At 37.7% G+C, this 24,754-nt stretch overlaps 1 protein-coding gene and 1 long non-coding RNA gene across 12 annotated transcripts in view; one reads left to right on the top strand and one right to left on the bottom strand.

Moving 5' to 3' along the window:
* The window catches only part of LOC144300306 (uncharacterized), a 39,200-nt gene that overhangs the window by 5,283 nt on the left and 9,163 nt on the right, over window positions 1-24,754 (bottom strand). The window contains exons 3-5 of one of the 5 annotated variants that reach the window (XR_013366893.1): window positions 20,360-20,506; window positions 12,228-12,529; window positions 1,376-1,525 (exon numbers count right to left, since the gene is read on the bottom strand). This is a non-coding gene — a long non-coding RNA (uncharacterized LOC144300306). Of the gene's footprint in view, window positions 1-782; window positions 1,526-11,932; window positions 12,530-20,359; window positions 20,507-24,754 lie in introns of those variants that run through there. The other 4 variants (XR_013366892.1, XR_013366894.1, XR_013366895.1 and 1 more) reach the window with 4 other exon arrangements.
* The window catches only part of DPY19L4 (dpy-19 like 4), a 62,007-nt gene that overhangs the window by 28,363 nt on the left and 8,890 nt on the right, over window positions 1-24,754 (top strand). For all 7 annotated transcript variants that reach the window (XM_077876218.1, XM_077876221.1, XM_077876223.1 and 4 more), the window contains 6 exons: window positions 3,385-3,543; window positions 4,456-4,575; window positions 10,784-10,904; window positions 13,521-13,577; window positions 17,330-17,412; window positions 20,395-20,527. In XM_077876218.1, coding sequence (XP_077732344.1) covers window positions 3,385-3,543; window positions 4,456-4,575; window positions 10,784-10,904; window positions 13,521-13,577; window positions 17,330-17,412; window positions 20,395-20,527 — 673 coding nt within the window. The remainder of the gene's footprint in view (window positions 1-3,384; window positions 3,544-4,455; window positions 4,576-10,783; window positions 10,905-13,520; window positions 13,578-17,329; window positions 17,413-20,394; window positions 20,528-24,754) is intronic.

The raw sequence follows: 24,754 nt of genomic DNA, 5'->3' as shown, positions 1-24,754 counted from the left end.
GCAGTCACATACTTATTTCATAGCAAAGACTCTGAACGTGGGATCATAATAGTGGATTAGATCAGAAGCTGACTTTAAATTCAAGAGTGATGGTGTGCCTTTTGTTAGTTAAATGCATTTTTTAAATCTAAAGTGAAATAAATGACTTATGTACTAATAATGTCCACTTATATAACAGAAAATATGTATTTAAGTTGTTGTGATGTATCACAATTACAAGTGTTAAACACTGGAGAAATTTTCTAAAGTGTAAGTCATATATGGATATCTACTAAGGTTAAAGGATCCCTTAAGAAGTCACATGCTCAAAAAAAAAAAAAAAAAAAAGAAGAAGTCACATGCTCCATAAGGGCAGGGACCATGTCTTTTTCAGGTATATATATATAGGCCTGTATATACAGGCAAGGAAAAATTGGTTATTGATCTCCATAATTGACTGGCCTTTCCCCTGACTTTATCTTTAACCCCAGAAGACTCTAGAATGCACGTAGAATAAAGGGCTGCTTTTGTCTAACATTTCTTAGTTTATGTTATGTAGGGCCCCTTTGCTCAACACATCAGGTACTAGATTTACCTGACAGAGTAATACACTAGATGTTTTAAGACTAAGACATGATGTCTGTCCTTGAGAATATTGACATCTCATTATATAGTTTTTATATAGATAATGACATGAGTGGTATAAATTATAAATACCTTATGCTCAAATGTGCCAACTAGGTATTAGGATTTGTAGTTCATCAGAATTTCAGGGAACATTTCTGTTGAGACAGACTCTCAAGAACCACTAAAGAAATGTTAATTAGTTTTTATTGGATGTTCAGAATACTGGGCCAGGTATTGTGAGAGAGAAAAAAAATGACTATAATCTTAAACTAGCAACTTGTATTAAGCACTAGAAGAGAAAAATAAAGTGCCATGGGGATATAGGGAAAGAAAGATTTGAGACTGAGATATGGAGAAGAATATTCATTAAATTGAGATTTGAAACGGATCTTTTGGAATGCCTGGGTGGCTCAGCAATTGAGCGTCTGCCTTGGACTCAGGGCATGATCCCAGGGTCTGGGATCGAGTCCCACATCAGGTTCCTTGCGGGGAGCCTGCTTCTGCCTATGTATCTCTCTCTCTCTCTCTCGTGAATAAATAAAAACCTTTTAAAATAAAAAAAAATGAAATGGATTTTTTTTTAAAGATTTTATTTATTCATTCATGAGAGAGAGAGGCAGACTCGGCCCAGGACCCTGGGATCACAACCTGAGCCAAAGGCAAACACTGGGCACCATCCAGGCACCCTAGATTTGAAATGGATTTTATAGCATTAGTAACTTTAATAGGTAGATAAGAAAGATGCGATTCATCATATGATCATACATACAAAACATTTTGATGGCAGCCTCTTTGATACAGCTGTATTACTGCTTGGCACATTGTAAAACTTTCACCCAGTGATTTGGAAAGCAGGCATTCTTAGTCCACCCAAGAGCTCTTCTGAAGATCACTCCATCTCTTACATTCATTTCCAGGGCTAGGGATTGAGGATAAGATGGAGGTTACAGATGGATCAGGTGTGAGAATGCAGATAAAACTGCATATAAGTAGGAGTCTTGTTGATCATATTTAGCTTTGGGTCAAAAAAAGTGTATCCATATTCTTAGAGCTCAAAATGTTTGTTTCAAATTTTATGATTTCTGTCTTAATAATTAGACTATTCTTTTTAAAATGTGTCCTAGTTGAATTACTTTTATCCATATAAAACAGTACTATCCAGTAATAATATGAGTCCCATATGCAATTTTCTAGTAGCCACATTTTAAAAAGCCACATTCTTAAAAAAAAAAAAAGAAGAAGAAACAAGGGAATTTAATTTTAATAATAATACATTTTATTTAATCTATTAAAATTTTTAAAAATATTTTATTTGTTTATTCATGAGAGACATGGAGAAAGAGGCAGAGAGACAGGCAGATGAAGAAGCAGGCTCCCTGTGGGGAGCCTGATGCAGGACTCAATCCCAGGACTCCATGATCACAACCTGAGCTGAAGGCAGACACTCAACCACTGAGCTACCCATGCATCCCTGATTATTAAAATCTTATTTTAAAATGTAAACAGTATAGGGATCCCTGGGTGGCACAGCTGTTTGGTGCCTGCCTTTGGCCCAGGGCGCAATCCTGGAGACCCGGGATCGAATCCCACGTCGGGCTCCCGGTGCATGGAGCCTGCTTCTCTCTCTGCCTATGTCTCTGCCTCTCTCTCTCTCTCTGTGTGACTATCATAAATAATTAAAAAAAAATGTAAACAGTATAAAAATTATTAGTGAGCTATTTTGTGTTCTGTAGTCCTTTTCATTCTTTTTTATGTTTGAAATCAAGAGTGTATTTTGTATTTAAAGTATATCTTGGGGGATCCCTGGGTGGCACAGTGGTTTGGCGCCTGCCTTTGGCCCGGGGCGCGATCCTGGAGACCCGAGATCGAGTCCCACATCGGGCTCCCGGTGCATGGAGCCTGCTTCTCTCTCTGCCTGTGTCTCTGCCTCTCTCTCTCTCTCTCTCTGTGGCTATCATAAATAAATAAAGAAAAAAAATAATTAAAGTATATCTTGGGCAGCCCTGGTGGCCCAGCGGTTTAGCGCCGCCTTCAGCCCAGGGCATGATCCTGGGGTCCCAGGATTGAGTCCCATATCAGGCTTCCTGCACTGAGCTTGCTTTTCCCTCTGCCTGTGTCTCTGCCTCTCTCTCTGTGTGTGTCTCTCATGAATAAATAAATAAAAATCTTTAAAAAAAAAATAAAGTATATCTCCATTTGCTTTGGTTATATATATTTTTTTAAGTTTTTTTTTTTATTTTTATTTATTTATTTATTTATTTATGACAGTCACAGAGAGAGAGGCAGAGACACAGGCAGAGGGAGAAGCAGGCTCCATGCACTGGGAGCCCGATGTGGGATTCGATCCCGGGTCTCCAGGATCGCGCCCTGGGCCAAAGGCAGGCGCCAAACCGCTGCGCCACCCAGGGATCCCGCTTTGGTTATATTTTAAGAGCTAATAGCCACATTGTAGCTAGTAGCTACCATAGTGGACACTGCAGATATGGAGGTTGGATGACTGAATTTTTTTTGTCTTCCAGATAAAAATAGAAAGTAATATTTCCTTGAAACCATATTGGGTTCTAGAGATGGTCACATTATTGGATAATAAAAAAGCAGATGTTTTACATTTATTAGGGCAATTTATATTATCTTTATAAAAGGTAGGGCCTTGCTGTTACAAGTGAATAGATTTAGAAATGTGTTGTTTTGGCTTAGTTTTCATTGATATAAAAAATACTCTTACATAGTAGGTTATATCATCTATGATTTCAATTTCCTGTTTTTTGTTTTCTGTAGGAATTTTACAATGAATTGGCTCCTATGTCAAGAATCCCTGCAGGCACCATCTCAAGATTTTTTTTTGCGATTGACACAGTCTTCTTTATTACCTTTTTATATTTTAGTGTTAATTATTTGTTTTCTTTCTATGATGCAAGTTATTTTTAGGAGAATTAAGTAAGTACCTATGAGAATCAATCACATTGCTAATTTATACATTATGAAAGTAACTATTTTTAATATCTTTCCAATATTTGTATATTTGATTTAGAGTTTCTAGATCCATTCTCTAATTATCAACATGTAAAATATTCAATTTTGTTAAAATTGGTAAAATTCAAATTTGTTTTTACATCTAAATATATAATGTCCAAATTTAACGTAGTAAATTGCCTACCAATTTAATCATTTTTACCTACTGTAAGGATATTTTTTTTTCTATTTAGCTTAAAAGAAGCTAGTAGTATAAGTGATTTTAAATTATAAAGACTTCCAGAAAATTTTTGTCATGTTTAAAAAAATAGGTTGTGTATAGTATTTTAATCTTGAGAACTTAGCTATTTAAATTATGATTTAACTATATTGATGAAGTAATCACTAGTTGAGTGATAATTGATTTTGGAAAAGGAACCTAAAAATCTTTTTTTTTTTTTTTTTTTTAAGATTTGTTTGAGAGAGAGAGAGAGAGAACCCGGGTGATAGTGAGTAGGGGGAGGGGCAGAGGGAGAGAGAATCCTAAAGCAAACTCCTTGCTGAGCATGGAGCCCCACTTGGGGCTCGATCTTAAGACCCTGAGATCATGACCTGAGCTGAAACCTAATCGGCTGCTTAATAACTGAGCCACTCAGGCGTCCCCTAAAATCTTTTTTGTCGTATTTCCTGAACTTTCCTGTTTAGTCTTCACTGAGTTCATTGTCTTCAGGTTCTAAAAACCCTGAAAAAAATAGATCTGTAAGTTAGGTATTTGACTAACAATATACTTTAAAATTTCAAGGACCCACCTATATTTTTTTTATGAAGAAACTTAAGATCTTTGATTTTTCAAATACATATTTTCAAAATAGTAAAATACATATTTCCTTTGTGTAGTGGCAAGTCCTTGAAAGAAACCATTACTCTTGAAGATGGACGAATTGGAGGAAGGCCAGAAATAATTTATCATGTGATTCACACTATTTTATTGGGCTCTCTTGCAATGGTTATAGAAGGGTAAGTGGACTTTATTGGATCTGTTTTTACAAAGAATTATCCTTTTTAGTAGTAATAAGTGGATACTTTCAAGAATATATTTATGAAACTATAAAAACTCAAAATCTACAAACTTTCTTAACCTAACTGGGGTTTACAGAGATTGTTATAGTATAATGAACTGACATTTACTTGTTCACTCATTTGCTCAAAAATTATTGAATGTCTTCTAAGGGCCAGGCATTGTACTAAGTGCTGGAGGTACAGTGGTGAACAAAAGTGGATACACAATCTCTAACCTTATGTGACTTATGGCCTAATAGAGGTAACAAACATTAATCACACAAAAGTAAAATTACAACTTTGTTGAGTGAAACAGAATAAATAATGCTGTGAGGCTAAGAGTTCAATGATACCCTTTTCCTTGAAGTTTAGACTCATGTAAAATAAGACATAGGAGTATAAATGATTTTGAAAACCTGATTTCAATTTGAGGCGGAGCTTTCCCCACACCAATAAAAAGCCGTTGTTCAGGCACCAGCTGAGTGTCCTACAATTTGACTTAATTCTGGCACTATCCACCTGGAGATAGCATCAGATTCCACAGTTCAAGGGTTCAGCCCTGTAAGATTCCACCCTACTCCCACTCAGGTGCCAGTTGCAAACCTAGGTTACCTGTGCTTCTAACCAATTGGCTATAAATCAGAAGTTCCCAGGACCCTCTCCTTGGGTTCAATTAATTTGCTAGAGCGGCTCATAGAACCTAGAGAAACATTTTATTTACTAGAGCACCAACTTTATTAGAAAAGGATAGAACTCAGGAACAGTGTGGAACAGATGGAAGATATGCATAGGGCAGAGTTTGTAGGAAGGGGTATGGAGCTCCCCTTACCTCTCTAGGCATACCACTCTTCTCAAGTATCTGTGTGGCCACCAACCTGGAAGCTCTCCAAACCCTCGTTTTCCGTTTTTATGGAGGCCTCATTACATAGGCATGGTTGATTAAATCATTGACCGTTGGTGATTGAATTCAAACTCTAAATCCTCTTCCCTCCCCACAGGTTTGAGGCAGGACTGAGAGTTACAACCCCCTAATCACATGGTTGGCTCCACTGGCAACCAGCCCCATCCTTGGGTACCTTCCAAAAGTTACCATTAACACAACCAGAGCCACCTTTCCAATTTCATCAGTTAGGAAATTCCAAGAGTTTTGGGAGCTGAGAAATCTATTTGGTCATCTGAATGATTCTGATCCTGATAAATGTTGCATTGGAGAACACCTCATGTGTGACAAAAGGTCTCTACTGTTTTCCACCCCAAATTGAGCTTGGTCCTCAAACTTCAGGCCATCCCTTTCGAAAGAGCAGAGCCTTGGGAAGTTTATGCACCTATCTATACCCTTCTTGCAAAAGGAAGATACAAAATGTGGAGGCCTATGTTTGGGCCTATTTTATTTTTAATGTTTGGAATGGATACACTCAGTCTTTTCTCTTGCCCACAAATCAGATAAATCACTCCCATGAGGAGGAGCCATTAAGGTTCTGAGGTAAAGGAATAGGAGGGGAAGTAGGGAGAGATGAAGAGTATTGATCCTAGTATAAGATTTCTCAAGTTAAAAAAAAAAAAAAAAAGATTTCTCAAGTTAAATTTCTTTTTTTTTTAAAGATTTTATTTATTCATGAGAGACACACAGAGAGAGGCAGAGACACAGGCAGAGGGAGAAGCAGGCTCCATGCGGGGAGCCCGATGCAGGACTCGATCCCAAGATCCCAGGATCATGCTGTGAGCCGAAGGCAGATGCTCAACCACTGAGCCAGGCATCCCTCAAGTTAAATTTCCATTAATTATGAATATAGATACTGAATCACATTCGTTTATAGCAGTACCTGTGGTGTTTTCCCCAACAGATAGCATAGCTATTTTCTTAATAACTTTTTATTTTGAAGTCCTGTTTTTACACTTCACAACTTCAAAGTTCCAGTTATTAGATCTCCATTTAATGTATTAAGTACAAATACTGCTGTATAGGAATTTATTTTTAATATTTGATATCAGTATGTCAATATAATTGATTTCCTTTGTACGCCTATGTATTTTATACATTTAAAACATTTTCTTTTAAGGCATCCGTGCATTCATAGACTTTATCAGACTGCCCAAGCCATGATTACTAGGACTCTCTTATTTTTTTTTATTTAATTTTTTTATTTTTAAAGATTTTATATATTCATGAGAGACACACAGAGAGAGGCAGAGACACAGACAGAGGGAGAAGCAGGCTCCCTGTAGGGAGTCTGATGCAAGACTCCATTCCAGGACCCCAGGATCAAGACCTGAGCCAAAGGCAGATGCCCAACCGCTGAGCCACCCACGCTCCCCTGGAAGCTCTTTATTGAAACATGAAGCAAGAATGGTGGTTCACTCTAATAGTTAGCATTTCATAATGCCTAATAAGCGAATGAAGAAATGTATTAAACCATGATTATTATTTTTTTTAAACCATGAATATTTTAAGTGCATGTTTTGATTCTCATTTCATTGCTTGGTAATACTAGAATTTTGATGCATGGTTTGCCTTTTTTCCCCTTTGTATTCTCAGTTTTATTTCTTTCTGCAGAAGAACTTTTTGTTGTTGCCAGCATTATTGTAACCATTCATCCTTGCATCTTTGATTTGCTCAGTAGGCCTATAATACTGTGATCACCTGTTCATGCAAATAAAATACATAGTCGCTCAGAAATTCCAGGCACTCTACTAAGTAGATAGTAGGGATTAAAGAAATATAAAATCTACTCTTTCTTTTCAAAGAGTTCCTATCCTAGGTAAGTAAACCAAGAGTTAGAGCAAAGTAAAGTACTATGAAAAAGGCATACACAAAGGAAGCTTTGGTCACTCAGAGGAGAGGTCCTCAGTTGTAGAGGGTGGGTAGAGGAAGTCAGTTTAAGGAAGATTTCCTAACTGGGGTGACAGCCTTCAGAGATAAATAGAGGTTGACCAGGCTCTCTGTTTTCTTATGTGCCTCTGTGTGTGTGTGTGTGTGTGTGTGTGTGTATGTGTGTGTGTGTGTAATAATCTAGACAGAATAAATATTCTTTGGGAACTAATAGTACAAGATGAATGTGAAGTTAGTATGAGAAATATGTCTGGGGGCCCCCAGGTGGCTCAGTTGATTAAGCATCTGCCTTCAGCACTGATCATGATCTTGGGTTCCTGGGATCAAGCCTCATGTCAGGCTCCCTGCTCAGCAGGGAGTCTGCTGCTCCTTCTCGCTCTGCTCCTCCCCCCACCCATACTTAGGCTCCCTCGTTCCCTCAAATAAATAAAATCTTTAAAAAAGGAAAAAAAGGAAATATGTCTGGAAAAATAAGCAGGGACCAGATGAAGTGTTTAGAAATTTGATACCGTATTTGCTTTTTGGTAAGATCTGTCTGTCTGACAGCAATGATTGAGAAAAGCAAGATTAAAGGAAAATAAGCCAGTTGAGAATTGTAATAGAATCTAGAAGTGAGTAGCAATGAAGGAGGAGCCAAAACGAAAATATTTGGGAATTGGAAACTGAATAAGTAGTAGTAGGGACTGTGGTGGAGGGACTCTAGGAAGAGTTGCAACTCAGAAGCTACAAGAGTTTTTAAAGGAGTACATGATCAGGAAGTAGAAGGCAGAGAGTTAAGTGTGGACTTCAAAGAGTCTCGCTATAAAGGGAATCAGAGTCTAAGGTAGCACTAGACAGGTATGCTTGTGTCAGGAGGGAGAAACTTATGTCATTATGGGACAGACACACTGAGATTGTTCTACAAACCCTGTTAGAACACTAATCATATTTAGGAAAGTTAGGAGAAAAACTGAAAAAGTGAATCAAGACCATACTTTTTTTGTAAAGATTTTATTTATTCATGAGACAGAGAGAGAGAGAGAGAGAGAGAGAGGCAGAGATGCAGGTAGAGGGAGAAGTAGGGTCCCTGCAAAGAGCCCGATGTGGGACTTGAACCCCGGAATCTGGGATCACGCCCTGAGCCAAAGGCAGGTGCTCAATTGCTGAGCCACTCAGGCGTCCCAAGACCATGTTTCTTGAGGGCCCTAAAAACCATTTGGATGAGTTTTCATTTATTTCAGTAGATTCTGGGGAACCACTAATGATTTTTTTTTTCTAAAGATTTATTTATTTATGATAGACACACACACACAGAGAGGCAGAGACACAGGCAGAGGGCGAAGCAGGCTTCATGCCGGGAGCCCGATGCGGGACTCGATCCGGGGACTCCAGGATCGCGCCCTGGGCCAAAGGCAGGCGCCAAACCGCTGAGCCACCCAGGGATCCCCCCCACTAATGATTTTTTAACAGAAAATGTAATTAATTACATTTTCAGATGATTAATCTAGCATTTGGTTGGAGGAGAGTCTAAAGGTAGAGATGTTAGGGTGCCTGGTTGGATCAATCAGAAGAACATTTGACTCTTGATCTCAGGGTCATAAGTTCAAGCCTCACATTGAGAGATTACTAAAAATAAATAAACTTAAAATGTAGAAATGTTCATTAGCAACTATTACAATGAAATGGTAAGGAAGAGATGAATATAGAGAAATCAGTGGATTGGACATAATGGTCTGACCTCTAGAACAGGAAGTTGGTGTTTCAGGGAATGTTATGTATGTATAATTCAACCTGAATGGTTTCTCCTGGAATTACAAACCAGACTCTCATTTGATTCTGGCTGACTTGAAGAATAGTAGGAATGAGGAAGTTAGGAGGAGATACTAGTTGACCAGAGAAAACTAATGCAGTTCCTTTGTCTTAGCAACATGTATTCTGTATACATCGACTACTTCTCTTAAAGTCCAAGTCAGTATTCATTTTTTATAGAGATTTATTCTTTTAATTTAAACAATTTTTAAAAATATTTATTTGAGAGAGGGAATGCACAAGCGGAAAGGGCAGAGAGAATCTCAAGCAGGCTCCACACTGAGCACAGGACTCAATCTCAAGACCCTGAGACCATGACCTGAGCTGAAACCAAGAATTGGACACTTAACCAGATGCTTAACCAACTGCGCTGCCCAAGCACCCATAAAGTTTGATTTTTTAGTAATCTCTGCACCCAACATGGGGCTCCATCTTAAAACCCTGAGATCAAGAGCCCCACACTCCACTGACCAAACCAGCAAGGTACTCCTACATTTTTTTTTTAAATAACCAAAAAATAGGATAACAGTAAACGGTACCTGAAATTTGGCATTTTGCTTTGTTGTCATATATAATTATTAATACCTACTGAAGGACAGCCAGGTTTCTAATTTTTTTGCTACTAAAACAACATATTGTAGTTAAAACTTTTGTATTTAGGGCAGCCCTGGTGTCTCAGTGGTTTAGTGCCTCCTTTGGCCTGGGGTGTGATCCTGGAGACCCGGGATCGAGTCCCACATCAGGCTCCCTGCATGGAACCTGCTTCTCCCTCTGCCTTTGTCTCTGCCTCTCTCTCTCTCTCTCTGTCTCTCATGAATAAATAAATAAAATCTTTAAAAAAAAACTTTTGTATTTATATCTTTATACACTTATGCTATATATCTATAGGCTAGCTTACGAGAAATGGGACTGTCTTGGGTTTTCAAGGTTTTTTAAAGGTTCTGCAAAATCACTTTCTGTAAAAACATACCAGTTTTAATCTCTCCAAGAGTACAATTTTATTTATTGATTGATTTTTAAAGCTTCTATTTATTCATGAGAGACACAGAGAGAGAGGCAGAGACACAGGCAGAGGGAGAAGCAGGCTCCCTGTGGGGAGCCCGATGCAGGACTCGATCCCAGGACCCCGGGGTCATGCCCTGGGCCGAAGGCAGACACTCGACTGCTGAGCCACCCAGGCGTCCCCCAAGAGTACAATTTTACTACAACCTCATCTATATCAGTGCCCTTATTTCATCCTCATTTTAGTAACCCACGTGTCATCTTGATTATTTAAGAAATGAATAACAATTTGATGCTGAAAATTAGAGCTAAGATTTTTATTTACTCTTAACAGTGATATTTTCATGAGTAGTAAAGAACTCAGAAAAGAGAAATCGGGGCACCTGGCTCAATCAGTGGAATATGAGGCTCTTGATCTTGGGGGTTGTTAAGTTCAAGCCCCATGTTAAGTGTAGCCATTACCTAAAAAAATAGAATCTAAAGAGAAATGAGATAGTAATAATGTTCGTAGGATATCTCATATGTGACTCCTTTTGTCTTTTCTAGCTTGAAATACCTCTGGACTCCTTATGTATGCATGTTAGCAGCATTTGGTGTGTGTTCTCCTGAACTTTGGATGACGCTTTTCAAGTGGCTTCGATTACGAACGGTACACCCAGTATTGTTGGTGAGTTATTGTTATTTTGGGTTAAGTTCTTGTTTCTCTTTCAATTATATAAATGGAAACCACATTGAATACAATTAAAATAGCATGAATAAATCATATTTTGACTTGCAGGTGAAAGAGAGATCCTGTGAAAAACTCTTTTTTATATAATCTCTGATATAAAAGTAATACATTGGGATGCCTGGGGGGCTCAGCAGATGAGCATCTGCCTTCAGCCCAGGGTGTGATCCTGGAGTCCCGGGTTCTAGTCCCACATCGGGCTCCCTGCCTGGAGCCTGCTTCTCCCTCTGCCTGGGTCTCTGTCTCTCTCTTTCTCTATGTACATCATAAAGAAATTAACTAACTTTAAAAAAGGTAATGTATTTAAATGCAGATGGATAGGGACACCTGGGTGGCTCAGCGGTTGGGCATCTGCCCTTGGCTCTGGTCATGATCCCCAGGTGTGGGGATGGAGTCCCACATCGGGCTCCCTGTGTGGAGCCTGCTTCTCCCTCTGCCTGTGTCTCTGCCTCTCTCTGCCTGCATCTCTCATGAATAAATAAATAAAATCTTTAAAAATTTTTTTATAATTAATAATTTAATAATATTCTTGGTTTGATTTAGAACTATTTTATGTTTTCAATGCAAATAGAACATTTTCACTGTGCCTGCCATGTACAATGTGCTTATAATGCAAATTAATTTCGTCAGGTCGATTACAGTCTCCCATTCATAAAAATGAACAATAAGAAGTATCGATAGGGTGCTGTTGGAACACAGAGAGGGGCTACTTAATTCAATTTTGTTAGGGACTCAAAGACTTTTCAATCTGAGATTTGAAAGATGATGACTGGGGACGCCTGGGTGGCTCAGTGGTGGAGCGGCTACCCCAGAGTCCCAGGCTCTAGTCCCACGTCAGGCTCCCTGTGTGGACCCTGCTCCTCCCTCTGCCTGTGTCTCTGCCTCTCTCTCTGTCTCTCTCATGAATAAATAAATAAAATCTTTTTTTTTTAAAAAAAGAAAGATGATAACTTACTCAAATGAAAGGTAAAGAAAGGGTTTTCATGGTAGAAGGAATAAAAACAGGCAAAGAGCATGTTGTCATCAAAGGAAATGAAAGCAAAGGCAAAGAAAAGGCATGATATATTTAATTTCTCTGGCACATAAAATGTGAGATGGGGTGGTCAAGAAATGATACTGAAGTCCAAGAGGGTAGGTCATGGAAGCCTTTGAGTATTATGCTGGGGTGCTTAGTTTTATCCTGGAGGCAGCAGAAATGCATTGAAATGTTTAGGCAGGGGCGTGAGAGAGTCAGACTTACATGGTCTCTTAGTTCATGCTTACCATTCTTTGAAGAATAGACTTAACGGTGACCAACTTAGGCCAAGAAGGAAGCTGTTGCCCAGGTACTGGCCATGGTAGATGGAAGTGATAAAAGCTTCAATATATTGAGTGTTCACCACATGTCAGGTACTGTTTATAAAACATTTCATGGGGGATCCCTGGGTGGCTCAGCGGTTTGGTGCCTGCCTTTGGCCCAGGGCGCGATCCTGGAGTCCCGGGATCGAGTCCCACGTTGGGCTCCCGGCATGGAGCCTGCTTCTCCCTCCTCCTGTGTCTCTGCCTCTCTCTCTCTCTCTGTCTGTCTGTCATGAATAAATAAATAAAATCTTTAAAATATAAAATAAAATAAGATAAAATAAAAAAATAAAATAAAATAAAATAAAACAAAGTAAAATAAAAACATTTCATGTGTTGATGCTTACAAAGACCCTAATGGCTAAGTTCTATCATCTGTAGGTTGTACACAAAGAAACTGAGACTTAAACTGGTTAAGTAACTTGCCTGAGATCGCATAGCTTATAAATGTGGAAACCATTATTCACACCCAGGTTTTTCTGACTCCAGAGCCCATTTACTTAATACTATGCTATACTGGGGTGAAAAAAATAATAAGGTTAATAAGAGTTGGTGGCTTCATTAAATTAAGTATGGCAAGTAAGGAAGAGGGAGAAATTATAGATACTTCCTAGGTCTCTTGTTTGTGTGACTGTGGGTTGTGTGGTCACCAGTAGACATGGGACAGGAGGAAGAAGAACAGGTTCTGGCAGAGAGGTGATGAGTAAATATCTTTAGTAATAGTCCTGTTGTGTTTTGCCAGTCTTTCCAGAGGTATTTGTATGTTACTTTAGCATACTTGTGCATTGTTACGTATTGGCTATTTTTCCTGTCTTCTTGTTGTTAGTTTTGTAAGTGGCCCAGTTTAGTGTCCCTTGTAAGCTCTTTATAACTTAAATTCCTGGCAGAATTGTCAAATATTGATTTGTTACATGAAATATTACTGTTACCTTTTTTATGTTTTGTCTTTAATTTATATAGTGAATGTTTATATAGTAGCGTATAACTATCATAATACATATAGTAGTATGTTTTGCTTTATCTCCAGCTTAATGTATCTTAAATGCCTTAGTCTTCACTCATCTCACTCTGTGAATTAGGTTCCACACTAACTTCAGTTTCCCTGACTGAAATTTTTATGACTGTAAGAATCTGTGATTGGTCATGGAGTTAATGTCTAATACTTCTAGTACCTTCTTAGATGTATGTATCCATAATCATTTTGTTTCAATGTTTTAGGCTCTTATTCTGAGCATGGCTGTTCCCACTATAATAGGTCTCAGCTTATGGAAAGAGGTAAGAAAATCAGATTTTTATATTGTTAAGATGTACTTTACCTACAACTTAGTGATAAATTTGTGCATGTGTAACATATTTATATTGAGACACTATTCTAACAACATAAAGTATGATATTCTTAGTATGCTTAATTTTTTATCAGGAACATAGATTCTATTAATTCTAGTAATAGAGCTAAAACATTTTTAGAACGTCATGTGATGCATGTAGTCTAATGCTATTACTAATTCAATTTATAATTGTCAAAGGAAATTACTGAATAAATAGGTGATAATATTAAAAAGTATTTTGGCATGAAAAACTGACAGCTAACATCATACTCAATGGTGAAAAACTGAGATTGTCCTCTAAGGTCAGGAACGAGACAAGGATTCCCACTCTCTCCACTTTTATTCGACATAGCCCTGAAAGTTAGAAGTCTTAGCCATAGCAGTCAGACAAGAGAAAGGAATAAAAAGCATCCAGATTGGCAAGGAAGAAGTAAAATTGTCACTGTGTGCAGATGACATGATACTATATATAGAAAACTCCACAAAGACTCCACCAAAAAAACTACTAGAACTGGGGTGCCTGTGTGGCTCAGTTGGTTAAGCATCTGTCTTCAGCTCAAGTCATGATTCCAAGGTCCTGGAATTGAGCCCGGCATCAGGCTCCCTGCTCAGCAAGGAGTCTGCTTCCCCCTTCCACTCCCCTCTTGCCTCTCCCTGCTCGTGCTCTCTCTCTCTCTCAAAGAAGTAAAATCTTAAAAAAACTACAAGAACTGATAAATGAATTGAGTAAGATTGCAGGATACAAAATCACTGTATAGAAATCCATGGCATTTCTGTACACCAGTAATGAATGAAGCAGCAGAAAGAAAAATTAAGAAAACAATCCCATGTACAATTACACCAAAAATAATAAGATACCTAGGAATGAACCTAACCAAAGAGGTGAAAAATCTGCACTCTGGACACTATAAAACAACAATGGAAAAAAAAAATTGAAGATGACACAAAGAAATGGAAAGACAGTCCATGCTCATGGATTAGAAGAACAAATATCATTAAAATGTTACTACCCAAAGCAATCTACACATTTAATGCAATCTCTATCAAAATACCAACAGTATTTTTTGAAAATGCCAATAGAATTAGAACAAAAAAGTCCTAAAATTTGTATGGAACCAGAAAAGACCTCAAGTAGCCAAAGCAAGTGTTGAAAAACAAAACTGGAATTACTGCATTTCCAGACTTCAGGTTATATTACAAAGGTGTAGTAATCAAAATGATATGGTACTGGCACAAAAATAGGCACATAGCTCAATTGAACAGAATAGAAAGCCCAGAAATAAATCTACAATTCTAAATTATATAGACAATTAATCTTCAACAAAGGAGATAAGAATATGCAATGGGAAAAAGTTTCTTCAACAAACGATGTTGGGAAAACTGGACAGCTAAAAAGAATGAATGTGGAGCGCTTTCTGACACTACACAAAAATAAACACAAAATGTATTAAGGACTTAAATGTGAGACCTGAAACCATAGAAGTCCTAGAAGAGAACACAGGCAGTAATTTTTCTGACATGGATCATAGCAACATTTTTCCAGATGTGTCTCCTGAGACAAGGGAAACAAAAGCAAAAATAAACTATTGGGATTATATCAAAATAAAAACCTGAACAGCAAAAGGTATAGCCAACAAAACAAAAAGACACCCTACTGAATGAGAGAAGATTTTGCAAATGATATATCTGATAAGAGGTTAGTATCCAAAATATATAAAGAACTGGGGCACCTGGGTGGCTCAGTTGGTTAAGTGTCTGACTCTTGATTGCAGCTCAGATCATGATCGTGGGGTCCTAGGATTGAATCTGTGTCAGGCTCCGAACTCAGTGGGGAGTCTGCTCCATATTCTCTCTCTCCTTCAAGGAAGTGGTGCCCCTCCTTACCCACCATCCTCTCTCACTTGCTCTCTAAAAAAGTAAATCTTTAAAAAAAATGGCAAAAGACATAATTCTCCAAAGAAGACGTAGATGGCCAAGAAACACAGGAAAGATGCTCAGCAGCACTCATCATCAGGGAAATGGAAATCGAAACCATAATGAGATAACACCTCACACCTGTCAGAGAGCTAAACTAAAAAACACAAGAAACAAGTACTGGCAAGGATGTGGAGAAATAGAAACCCTTGTGCACTGTTGGTAAGAATGCAAACTGGTGCAGCCACTCTGGAAGACAGTATGGAGGTTCCTCAAAAAATTGAAAATAGAACTACCTTATGAGGGGCACGTCAGGCTCCTTGCTCGGCAGGGAGGCTGCGTCTCCTTTCTCCCACTGCCTGCTGCTCCCCCTACTTATGCTCTATCAAAAAAATAAATAAAATCTTAAAAAAAAAAAAACAACTAACTTTAGATCCAGCAATTGCACTACTAGGTATTTACCCAAAGAATACAAAAACACTAATTCAAAGGGATACCTGCACTCCTATGTTTATTGCAGCATTATTTACAACAGCCAAATTATGGAAACAGCCCAAGTGTCCATCGATAGATGAATGGATAAAGAAAAAGTGGTGTACACACACACACACACACACACACACACACACACACACAATGGAATAATAATCAGCCATAAAGGGACGCCTGGGTGGCTAAGTGGTTGAGCAGCTGTCTTTGGCTCAGGGCATGATCCTGGAGTCCCAGAATCGAGTCCTGCATCGGGCTCCTTGCCTGGAGCTTGCTTCTCCTCTCTCTGCCTCTCTGTGTCTCTCATGAATAAGTAAAATTTAAAAAATAATAACCATCCATAAAAAAGAATCATGCCATTTTCAGCAACATGGATGGATCTAGAGAGTATGCTGAGTGAAGTAAGTCCATCAATGAAAGACAAGTACCATATGATTTCATTCATGTGTAGAATTTAAGAAATAAAACACAGGAGAAAAGAGAAACCAAAAACCAGACTCTTTAGAGAACAAACAAATGGTTACAGGAGGAGAGGGGGTTGGGGAAATGGTTGAAGTAGGTGATGGGGATTAAGAGCACACTTAACTTGATGAGCACTGAGTAATATATGAAATTGTTGAATCACTATATTGTACACCTGAAATGAATATAACAGTATGTTAACTACACTAGAATTGTTGAAAAAGTATTTTGACAACTCCAAAATTTAAATATTTATAAAATAATATAAATCCTTTAGTTTATTATAATGTAAAACTAATTGCTAATAAACCTGTGAATTATTTGACCTGAAATTAATTAATTGTGTGTTGAAAGATACAACTGATGATTAGTTATTTGGTAATGATAAAATTATTTATTGAGTTTAGGCAATAAATTAACCATTTAAATAAATTTAATTATTTATTTTTAAGGATTTAATTATTTATTAGAGAGCGTGTGCACAAGTGGGCTTAGGAGCAGAGGAGAGAGAGAGGGAGCCACAGACTCCCCACTAACCAGGGAGTGCAATGTGGGCCTTGATCCCAGGACCCTGAGATCATAACCTGAAATGAAGGCAAACGCTTAACTGATTGAGCCCCCTAGGCACCCCTAAAATAGATTATATGGGTTATTTGGACTGAGAAAGATGAGCAGCACTGAAAGAAAGTAGAAAGATCCATGAAATTTTCCTATGAGCACAATGTTACGATATTGTCTTATGTTAGTCTCTTAGTCTTTTGAAATACTATGTAGCAGTTTTAAACTTTCTGGATACTTATGCATACTTCTTGGAAATTTTGTTTTGCATTTTAGTTTTTTCCAAGATTAATGACAGAATTAATGGAACTACAAGAATTTTATGACCCAGATACAGTGGAACTTATGACCTGGATAAAGTAAGAATTGAACTGCTTTTAAAAAAGACTAATAATTGATTATTGCATGCTATCTGATTTCAGAGGAAATAATAAATTAATCCTTTTCCAAATTCTTCTCATAAAATTCAGAATTTTATTCCCATGCTTTTAGGGCTATTTAGTTTTCGATTGACTTACAATTCTAATTTTCTATTTGAACTCTCCACTGAAAATATAGCATTGAGGGGCACCTGGCTGACTCAGTCAGAATAGCATGTGACTCTTGATTACTTGGTTGTGAGTTCAGCCCCACATGGTTGTAGAGATTACTGAAATAAATAAAAAACTTAAAAAAGAAGAAAATATAGCATTGATAAATTTGAGACTCTTGGCATCAAATACCTAGAAATGTGGAATATAAAGGAACAATATTCCTTTAGATAATCAAGAGGATGCTTCTTTTGCCATGGGTTGGAAATGGATGAGCGGTGGATTGCTAGTCTTGGTAACCAAGTATACCAAAATTTAAATTTTTAATTTTAATACCAATGCCTGTTTTAATGCCCACACAGTACAGAAGATGTGGTCTTGGGCCAGTGGATTGTGGGGACTATAGTTAAGATACCTTTTTCCCTTTCCCAACACAGGCATATAACCAGGGGACCCTCAGAAGGCTACAGTGTCAATGATAGACTAACAAGTTACCCATAGAGTGCTAGAAGAAGATGATAAGAAAGTATGTCTTTCTTGGCCTCAGCTCTTGGTCAAAAAAAGTCTCTCTGAATTTGTATCAGTGGATCTGAATTCACATGTGTTTGCAGTTTGAAATTAGGCTTGTTTAATCCAGAAAACCCCCAGGCAAGAAATTATCATAAAAAGTGGCCCTGGGTTGGTTTGGAGGGCCTGATATGTTTTCAACCCAGGCTATACAGGTTTCCACAAATAAAACTTCATGAAAATGAGCTCTAAAATTACAAAACACATAAAGAAATAGTCTAACACAGCAAGAATCAACTGTTGTTTGTAATAAACAGCAGAATTAGACCTCTAGCTACTTTTAAATTTATTTATCTATTTATTTACTTAAGTAATCTCTATGCCCAATGTGACCCTGAGATCAAGAGGTGCATGCTCTTCCCACTCTACCAGCCAGATGCCCCAGACCTCTAGCAATTTCTAATAATAAAATTTGTTTATGTCAGTTTTTGCTGCATGATAGACTGCCACAAAACTTAGTGGCAACAAATGATAAATATTTTTTATTTGTACCATTTTGACAGTCAGCTGAATGGGGGAGGATTCTTCTGGTCTGGGGCAGCTGATCTGGGCCTGGGTAGTCTGGCATGGCCTCTCTCACCTGTCTAAAGGTATCAGCTGAAAGGATGGAATTGACTTGGCCCTGGGCCTCTCGTCATCCATCCATGTAGCCTGGGCTCATTCACAGGGTAGTGGTTATAGAGTTCACGAGAGCATCAAGAGAGCACAAATGTCGTTGTCAAGCATTTTTAAAGTCTCTGCTCACTTTGTTGTTCTATTGGCCAAAGCAGGTCACTGAGCAAGACCAGCATTTGCTCCCCGAGCACAGGTATGGGAGGAGAATCTTTGCAGCCATTTTGCAGCTAGTCTACCCCATGGAAAGACACTATGAAATAACTACATTGAAAATTATTTAAGACATAGAAGAAGAAACTAAAACATGAAAAAGAAATGAAACACTATCAAAAATAGCCAGGAAAATATGGAGGGGAAAGTAAAAATGTTTCTAGAATGAGGAATAAGTTTATAGAAGTGAGAATTGGTCTTATTACAAGGTCTTGTTACTGTAAATACACTCTTCATATTTCTAAGAATTGTTGTCTTTTGATCTCCCTTAACTGCTGCCCTTTAATATTTTTTTGTGAATTGTATTTACCATTGTGGAAGACTGACTATATAGCTTTGTGTTATCAATTAACAAAAGAGGAAGTTAAGTCTGGGTGTGTGATTTATCACAGTATTTTCAAAACCAGCACAGAGGCCTGAACATTGGACATTGTACACCAGGCAATAGGACATATATATTATTGTGGTATAATTATCCTGTTTCATGTTTGTTTCCCCATTACTGGGTGCACCCTGAAGTCAGTGGCTGTGTGTCTTCTTTTATTTCCAGAGCTTGGCATTGTCCCTAGCATATAGTAGATGAATATTGAATATTGAAAGTGATTGAACAAGTAAAGACATTGGAGCAATCCTTTGGGATCTGCTTTTAGATTTCCTAGTTTTGTAAGTGGCATCTGTTTGGGACTTTGGATCATGGTTCAAAGAGAAGTTCTAGGGACCCCTGGGTGGCTCAGCAGTTGAGTGTTGGCCTCGGCTTGGGGCGTGATCCTGGGGTCCCAGGATTGAGTCCCACGTCGGGCTCCCTGCATGGAGCCTGCTTCTCCCTCTGCCTGTGTCTCTGCCTCTCTCTCTCTCTCTCTCTCTCTCTCTGTCTCTCATGAATACATAAATCTTTAAAAAAAAAAAAAACACAACAAAGAGAAGTCAAGTCCTATATGTGTTATCTGTAGACAGGTACATGGTAAAGGTAGGGAAGAAGCAGGAGACGAATGGATTGGGAAGGAGTGGGGTTGTAGTGGGGGATAAATTTGACAATTCACACTATCACCATTGAATTGACCACTCTATATATAAGGTAGTAAATTCTTGTCACTATATATACCCTGCATTATTTTTTAATAGTATGTTTACCATCTGGTCTATATGTTTCTTGTCCTTTTTCCAATCTCTCTCAAAAGCAGAGACCTTGTCTCCACTCCACTTTAAAAAAAATGTCTATATTTTCAGCATTCAAAATACTCCTGGCACATAATAAGTATTCAGATTCTTTTTTAACGAATTCATAAATGAAATAAAACCTGACATCAAAACTCAAGTATACAATCATTGTTGAGTTGCCTGCTATTTCAGAGTTGGTATAAATCAGTGATCTAAATAGTAGTACCTTTTCAGTGTGTAAATCTGTGTGCTTCTTTGCAGAAGGCAAGCTCCGGTTGCAGCTGTGTTTGCAGGAAGTCCACAGTTAATGGGTGCAATTAAATTATGCACTGGATGGATGGTGACCAGCTTGCCTCTTTACAATGATGATGATCTTCTCAAGAGAAATGAAAATGTAAGACATTTTAGATTACACATTTGGATCTTTTTAACATTGCTCCCTATTTTAGTATCGCTCTGTAATGATGCATATGTTCCTGGTTAGCTAGGAAAGTCCAAACAATTTTAGAGTCAATTAGCTTTAGTTTTTAAAAAGCTGTGTAATATGTTTAAGCAGGAGGAGAGCCAAAATTAAAATACTAAGTTCCTTATTTCATGAATAGTAAAATGATATGTTTCTAGGAGAAACATTTAATTTTCCACGAAGTTTCAAAGGAACTGCTATGTCCTATTTGGAAAATATCTTTGTTCTCAATTACATTATTGAAGAAAGGCTGTCAGTTAATATCTTTTTTTTTTAAGTTTTTTTTTTTATTTATTCATGAGAGACACAGAGAGAGAGAGAGAGAGAGGCAGAGACACAGGCAGAGGGAGAAGCAGGCTCCATACAGGGAGCCCGATGTGGGACTCGATCCTGGGTCTCCAGGATCACACCCTGGGCTGAAGGCAGGCACTCAATGGCTTAGCCACTCAGGCGTCCCTGTCAGTTAATATCTTGATACACTTTGTATTTCCAAGCTAAAATTGTATCTCATTTTGGTTTATTTTTCAGTATGGGCTGTTACTAATAACTTAGTGTAACATTAGAATGATAATCTAATTACTATTCAGAGAATATATTATTTTGAATGTTTGGTCTGGATATAAAAGTTAACTTCATCTGAAAGCAGTGACTAACTGAACCTGAATTCCAAATACTCTCTTTTTCAGTTTGAAAGAATTTCATAAGGTTTTTAAGTATGCTCTAAGATGAGGTAGTATAGCAATATAGAATTTAGACACAAAGAATGCAGATTCTGGAATTAGAACACCTAGACTCAAATGCTCCTTCTGCCGTGTCCTAGCTCTGTGACCTTGAACAAGTTTCTTTTCTCTTTTTAAGATATTTTTTAAATTTTTATTTATTTTTTTATTGGAGTTCAATTTGCCTCTTTTTAAGATTTAAAAACATTTTTAAAAAAATATATATGTGTTTTTAAGATTTTATTTATTTATTCATGAAAGACAGACAGAGAGACAGAGAGAGAGAGAGAGGCAGACACAGGCAGAGGGAGAAGCAGGCTCCATGCAGGGAGCCTGATGTGGGACTCGATCATGGGTCTCCAGGACCAGGCCCTGGGCTGAAGGCGGCGCTAAACCGCTGAGCCACCTGGGCTGCCCCTTAAATATATTTTTGAAAGATTTTATTCATTTATTTGACAGAGATTACACAAGCAGGGGGAGCAGCAGGGAGAGGGAGAAGCAGGCTCCCTGCTGAGCAGAGAGCCCAACTTGGGGCTCGATCCCAGGACCTTAGGATTATAACCTGAGCCGAAGGCAGATGCTTAACCAACTGAGCTATTCAGGTGCCCCCTTTTTTGTTTAACTTTCAGTTAACATACAGTATAATATTAGTTTCAGTTGTACAATATAGTGATTCAGCACTTCTAATCTCTGCACCCAATGTGGGGCTCAAACTTACAACCCCGAGATCAAGAGTTACTTGCTCTGCTGACTGAGCCAGCCATGAACCCTCTTTTCTTTTTCTTTTTTTTTGCATTTCCACAATGGCTTTTTAAAAAAATGGAAGTATAATTGACATGTAACATTATATTAGTTTCATGTGTGCAATGTAATGATTTGGTATTTATATATATTGCAAAATGATTACCACAATAAGTCTAGTTCATGTCTGTCACCATGATAGCTATAAATGTTTTTTCTTGTGCTGAGAACTTTTAAGATATACTCCCTTAGCAATTTTTGAATGTGCAATACAGTGTTACTGCTGTATTGCACACTCAAAATACTGTAACATAGCAATACACTATGCTCTACACTTACTTTATAACTTTATGTTTGTGCCTTTTGACTCCCTCTACCCATTTTTACTGACCTCCCATCCCTTACCTCTGGCAACCACCATTCTTTTTTCTGTATCTGTGAGGTTGGTTGTTTTGTTCTTAGATTCCACATGAAAGTGAGATCATACAGTATTTGTCTTTGTTTGACTTATTTCACTTAGCATAATATCCTCAATGTCCATCCATATTGTTGCAAATGGCAAGATTTTATTCTTTTTTGTATATTCTTTTTTGATTTTATTTTTTAAATAGTTTTCTATTTATAAGTACACATACACATATATACTATGTTTTCTTTATCTGTTCATTCATTGATGAACATTTAGGTTGTTTCCATATCTTGGCTGTTATAAATAATGCTGCTGCAAACATGGTTGTATATATCTTTTTGAATCAGTATTTTCATTTCCTTTGGATAAATACCCAGAAGTGGAATTGTTAGATGATGCGGCAGTTCTATTTTTAATTTTTTTTTAACGATTTTATTTGTTTATTTGAGAGAGAGGGAGAAAGCATGAGCAAGGGGTAGAGCAGAAGGATAAGCAGGCTCCTCACTGAATGGGGAGCCCCATACAGGGCTTGATCCCAGGACTGCAGGATCATGACCTGAGCTGAAGGCAGATGCTGAACCAACTAAGCTACCCAGGTGCTCCTATTTTTAATTTGTTTGAGGCAACTTCATACTGTTTTCCTTAGTGGCTGTACCACTTTACCTTCCCATCCACAGTGCAAGTGTTCCCTTTTCTCCACAGCCTCAGCAGTACTTATTTTTTGCCTTCTTGATCCTAGCCATTCTAACAGTTGTGAGATAATATCTCATCGTGGTTTTAATTTGCATCTCTCTGATGATAAATGATGTCAAGCACCTTTTCATGTACCTGTTTGCCATCCATTTTTCTTCTTTGGAAGAATGTCTATTTAGATCTTCTGCCCATTTTTTTTTTCCTGCCCATTTTTTAATCAGATTTTTTTAAATTGAGCTGTATGAGTTTTCTATATATTTTGGATATTAACCTCTGGTCAGTTATGTGATTTGTGAATATTTTCTCCTATTCATTAGGTTGCCTTTCATTTTGTTGATGGTTTTCTTTGCAATGCAGAAGCTTTTTAGTTTGATGTAGTCCCACTTGTTTATTTTTGCTTTTGTTGCCTTCATGTTTGCTGTCAAATCCAAAAAAATAATTGCCAAGACCAATGTCAGAGACTCACCACCTGGGGTGCCTGGGTGGCTCAGTTGGTTGAACGTCTGGCTCTTGGTTTCAGCTGGGGTCATGATCTCAGCTCAGGGTCCTGGAATTTAGCCCCAGATCGTGCACTATGCTCAGCAGGGAACATGTTTGAGGATTCTCTCTCTCTCCCCTCCTCTCTCGGCCCCGCCCCCTATTCTCTTCCTTTATTTTGCAAATAAATAAATTTTGTTTTAAAAAAAAGAACTTACAAAAATAAAAAAAATAACTTACCAATTATGTTTGCTTCTAGATATTTTATGGTTTCAGGTCCTACATTCAAATTTCTAACCCATTTGGGTTAATTTTTGTGTATTGTGTACAATAGCAGTTCAATTTCATTCTTCTGCATGTTGCTTTGCAGTTTTCCTAGCTTCATTTATTGAAAAGATTGTCCTTTCCCATTGTATTTTTTTTTACTCCTCTGTTGTAAATTAATTGACCATGTGTGCGTGGGTTTATTTTTGGACTCTCTGTTTTGTTCCATTGATCTACGTATCTGTTTATCCTGGTTTGGATTATTGCAGCTTTGTAATATAGTTTGCAGTTAGGGAGCATGATTCCTCCAGCTTTGTTCTTTCTCAAGCTTTCTCTGACTCTTCAGGGCCTTTTTTGGTTCCATACAAAATTAGGATTGTTAGTTCTATTTCTGTGAAAAATGCAATTGGAATTTTGGTGGGGATTGCATTGAATCTGTAGATTGCTTTAGGTAGGGAATATGGTCATTTTAACAGTATTAATTCTTCTAATCGATGAAACTAGAATATCTTTCATTTGTATCTTCTTCAGTGTCTTTAATTTTGAGAAGTTTCTGAATCTGGAAATAATAATAGTTCTTAAGTCCTAGTTGTGAAAATTAAATGAGAGAATGCAGTATGCCTGAAACATAGTAAACCTTAAATATTAGTTATTATTGTGTTCTTATTTACTATTAAATTATACATGCACACACACAGAATCATTGAAAGTATGAAGAGGAGCTCAAAAGCAGGAATAATCAGTTCTGCCTTCAAAAACCCAAGTCTTCATTAATGGCATTCCATTGATCTGGGCTTTGAAGAACTCTTAGAAACTTGTTTGGAAAAAGAATGCATATGATTCCAAGCTGAAAAA

This window comes from Canis aureus, chromosome 28 (assembly GCF_053574225.1).
Source record: "Canis aureus isolate CA01 chromosome 28, VMU_Caureus_v.1.0, whole genome shotgun sequence".
Lineage (NCBI taxonomy): Eukaryota > Metazoa > Chordata > Mammalia > Carnivora > Canidae > Canis > Canis aureus.
The sequence above is the reverse complement of the archived record's forward strand: the minus strand, read 5'-3'. Positions and strand labels throughout refer to the sequence as shown.